Below are 3,694 nucleotides of genomic sequence, written 5' to 3'. Positions count from 1 at the left end.
AGCACGCAAACCGCCTTCGGCGATTTGCAACTAGGACCGCAAAGGCAGCACCCGCCATGCTATAATGAAAAAGCTTGGTGTATCAAAACGAGTAAAAAATATAATTTTTAAGAATACCTTAGAATGCACATCACCAAATTGCACCATCCCCCCATATAAAAACGTCCCCACATCCGAGTCATTCACTTTGCTACGACAAAAATCCTGGACCAGTGCCTACTGACCAGGACCAGTGCTTCCTCAGAGACCTCCAATTATCAGTTTTTCACCCTGTACACAGCATGAACTTACTATTAACTCTTATCCATAATCACATCATTAGCATGACAGCAGAAATTTCCCTGCTAAAATATGTTGAAACAAAATGTGTTTTTCATGCAAATTATATCAATTCACTTATCTTTTAGAATAATTTGCCGTATTATACTGTGATTTCTTTCTTACGAGCTGTAAATAGCAGCACATCTTTGCTGGTAGTCGCGATATTAGACACCCATTACTTGTAGATAGATATTAGCTGTAGATCGAGAAGGGTTGTTTGGGCAATGACTGTTAACTTGTAGTATAATGATGGTAATATAATAGTGCAATAATATTGATAACTTTGATATTAGTGATAATAATGATATGGTGATGAGTACTGTGAATCATTTACAGGTGTGACATTAGACACTGACGATAGTCTCGTCACCGAGCTATCCAACCTTAACCAGAAGTTTGAGCAGCTGCTCACAAAGCTTCACATAAAGATGGCAGCACTGGCCGAAGATGTCGTTCCAAACCAGGATTCGCCCCAGCCAATCACAGACAGAGGGCGTGCGGGTGGCGCCCCCACGGTTGCGCAGACGACGGTACACCCTACGGCCGGCGTAGTGTTGTCATCATCGCCACTACAAGATGGCCGCGTACTGTCACAGTCATCCAATCAGCATCCACCGCACCGTCACTCATCACTAAATGGCGAGTCAGCATTGCACACTACTCTGCCAGGTGGCAGCACGAGTCTGCCGGCGGGGGTCGAGAGCGGGGACGTTTTCGCGGACGCGTCGCCGGGAGCGGTGGCCCCATCTTGTTGCCGCCGCTGCGATTCGGGACTGACGGCGGCGGCGTTCGGCGAGGCATCCTCGTCGCCGCGGGACGCAGGCGGAGACCTGCTCATACGCACGTACCTGGAGAGCATGGAGAACCAGCAGGTAATGTGCTCGCGGGCACCAAGTTGCCACGTCGTTGCAAAGCATTGTTTCGAGAACATTCTTCTGTCTTCGCGATGCTCGTCATTTAGAGCCATCGGTCAGTCACGTCGGGTCGATAGGTCAATCAACCTATAGGTTGAATAGGATAGATCCGTGTTTCGGTTGCTCACCTAGACTAGGGTCTCTGTATACAGAGAGTTGCACCAACTCAGGATTTGACGCCATTTTGTTTCCAAATGGATCCTCACCGCTGCCGCTTAAGTACAGCGCTGTATGGATACGCTGTACAATGGTCCGTAGTAATTTGAATATATATATGTACCCAACGGGGTACAACTGGTGAGTTCTGTGGCCTGAATATGGGCTGCTATGTCTGCTGGCACCAGCCAGATGGTCAGTACGTGGCAGCTGCGCTGCTCCCCCCCCCCTACCACCACCACGATGCTCGCCCCCTGCTGCCTCCTCCCTCATTACAAGCAGAGGCTGGGGGGCCATGTTGTAGCTGGGCTGCCTGCCAGTAGCAATGCAGCAGTGCTGCGCAATCGCTCGCTCTTACAGCACTGGTGGAGGCATGGTTGTGGCTGCGTATGTGCGTAGTAGTGTTATCGGGTGTAAGATATGTTGTTGTTATTGATCGGCTGGCAAATGTTTCTCTCGCACAGGAAGCAGACCAAGTGTTTGCGAGTGTTTCTCTCCGGCAAATGTTGCTGTTGACGTCACGCAGGCATCGCCGCGTACATTCGTGGCATTTCTAGTCCACGTTTGTTTTTTGTTTTTTTTGTGACAGGCTAGAGCATCGGTAAACCCCGCGGAATCCATGCGCAGCGAGACAATCCTGCGGTAACTGCGTCACAGCGACCGCTTCACGATGATTTCGTGGGGCTTCGTGGCAATTACCCAACGCGATGGTGAAGAGAAGGTGATGCGGAGGCTGCGTGGATGCTCACCCACGCGTCGCTAAGTGCTCCCGCAAGCATCCACCTTCGCGGCATTGACGGGAGACACGCGTGCGCACACTCACGATCGCCGTCGGAAACGGATGGTTGAAGATGCTGCGCTCGCGTCTCTGCGGACGTTAGCGTCTCTGATTAATCGCCTCTGAAATATTCATCGCGCCGTCACGTCGAGTAGCGCCGCGAATCAACAAAAGGAAAACCCGATTAGACGAGAGAGAACGTTAGTCTCGCTCGGCACAGCAGCAGCAGCAGCGGCAGCGGCGGCGGCAGAGAAACAGACGCGATGTAGCGCGTAGACGGTGATGCGTACGATGAGCTGGGATGTGCGTGAGCGACGAGCGACGGTGACGGCGCTGACTTCAGACGCATAAGTACGTGCGGCGGTGGCGCGTGCGCTTCGCGAGGGGTGGAGAGAATGTTCGGGGAGAACGAGCTGAAGGTAGGCATGCGAGGTCGCCACGACAGGGGCTGTCACCTGCTGCTGAAGCCGCCGCTACTCACGGAGAAAGGTGCGAAGTTTCTCAGCAAGTCGACAAAGAGAAGCAAGGAGCTGATAATACGATTTCCCAACGAAGATGGTGAGTGTTTGGCATGTGTTTGCACCGATGTGATTTCAGTAGGTGATAATGTTCTGGTAACCTGTGGTAACTTTGTAACCTGGTTGTAACCTTGTAGTAGCTGATAATGTGGTTGACGTTTACACTTTACCAGTAATCCTATATCTGCTTATTGTTGCCGTGGTCACGTTGTAGTTGTAACATTCCCGCGGTTACGGTGTAGTGATAACATCAGGAGTAAGATAATATAGGATTCTATAGGAGTATATAGGAGTATATACTAGGAGTATATAGTATATAGGATTCTATAGGAGTATATTATCTTACTCCTGATAACGTGTTGCCGTGGTAACGTTGCAGTGATGAGATGCGACGAGTCTGGAAGGAGATCCGTGGCTTGAAGCGAGAGCTACACCGCTCGCGCTCCATGGATCGTCTGCACGCCTCCGACGGCCACCTGCTCGCCGCCGCCAGACCCGCCACCAGGGAGCGCTGCACGCAGACGTCGCCGGAGCACGATGCGGCGCGCGTGAGCAGCGCTCCCGCGTGCATCCGTCCCGCGGCGACGGCAACCCCGCGACCCCACGGCGACCCGCGCAGCTACCCGCTGGCGGCCACCCACGCCGCCACTCCGCGCTTCCTCAGCAACGCCGGCGCCCTCTCTCGCAGCGACGGCGCGCTGCGGGGCGACCGCCGAAGAGGTCACGCGCGCACGCTGGCGATGACGCACGGCGAGTGGAGCCAGCTGCTGACGAGGGGAACCCCTGCCGCCGCCGCGTCGCAGCCGTGCGCACCCGCCTACTGCCAGGCGGAGGAGGGGTGGGCGTCGTCACTGACCCCGGGACGGCGGCCACGCCCCCACAGCCTGTCCCTGCGCTCCAGCAACCCGCGCCCTGACGGCTGCCGCTGCGACGACGACGCGCAGCTGCCGGCCGCGGTGGCGCCCTCTCTGTGCGCGGAGGTGTTCGACGAGAGCGCCGAGGGCCGT

General features: G+C 54.6%; 1 protein-coding gene across 1 annotated transcript in view; it reads left to right on the top strand.

Annotated features, from left to right (window-relative positions):
- Positions 1-1,985, top strand: part of LOC106809697 — a 17,711-nt gene extending 15,726 nt beyond the window's left edge. The window contains exons 5-6 of the mRNA XM_014812867.1: positions 658-1,290; positions 1,981-1,985. Of these exons, the coding sequence (XP_014668353.1) occupies positions 658-1,290; positions 1,981-1,985 (638 nt within the window). The remainder of the gene's footprint in view (positions 1-657; positions 1,291-1,980) is intronic.
- The last annotated feature ends 1,709 nt before the right edge of the window (positions 1,986-3,694 follow it).

The sequence above is a fragment of the Priapulus caudatus genome, unplaced genomic scaffold (assembly GCF_000485595.1).
Source record: "Priapulus caudatus unplaced genomic scaffold, Priapulus_caudatus-5.0.1 Scaffold378, whole genome shotgun sequence".
Lineage (NCBI taxonomy): Eukaryota > Metazoa > Priapulida > Priapulimorpha > Priapulimorphida > Priapulidae > Priapulus > Priapulus caudatus.
This window is presented reverse-complemented; position numbering and strand designations above follow the sequence as displayed.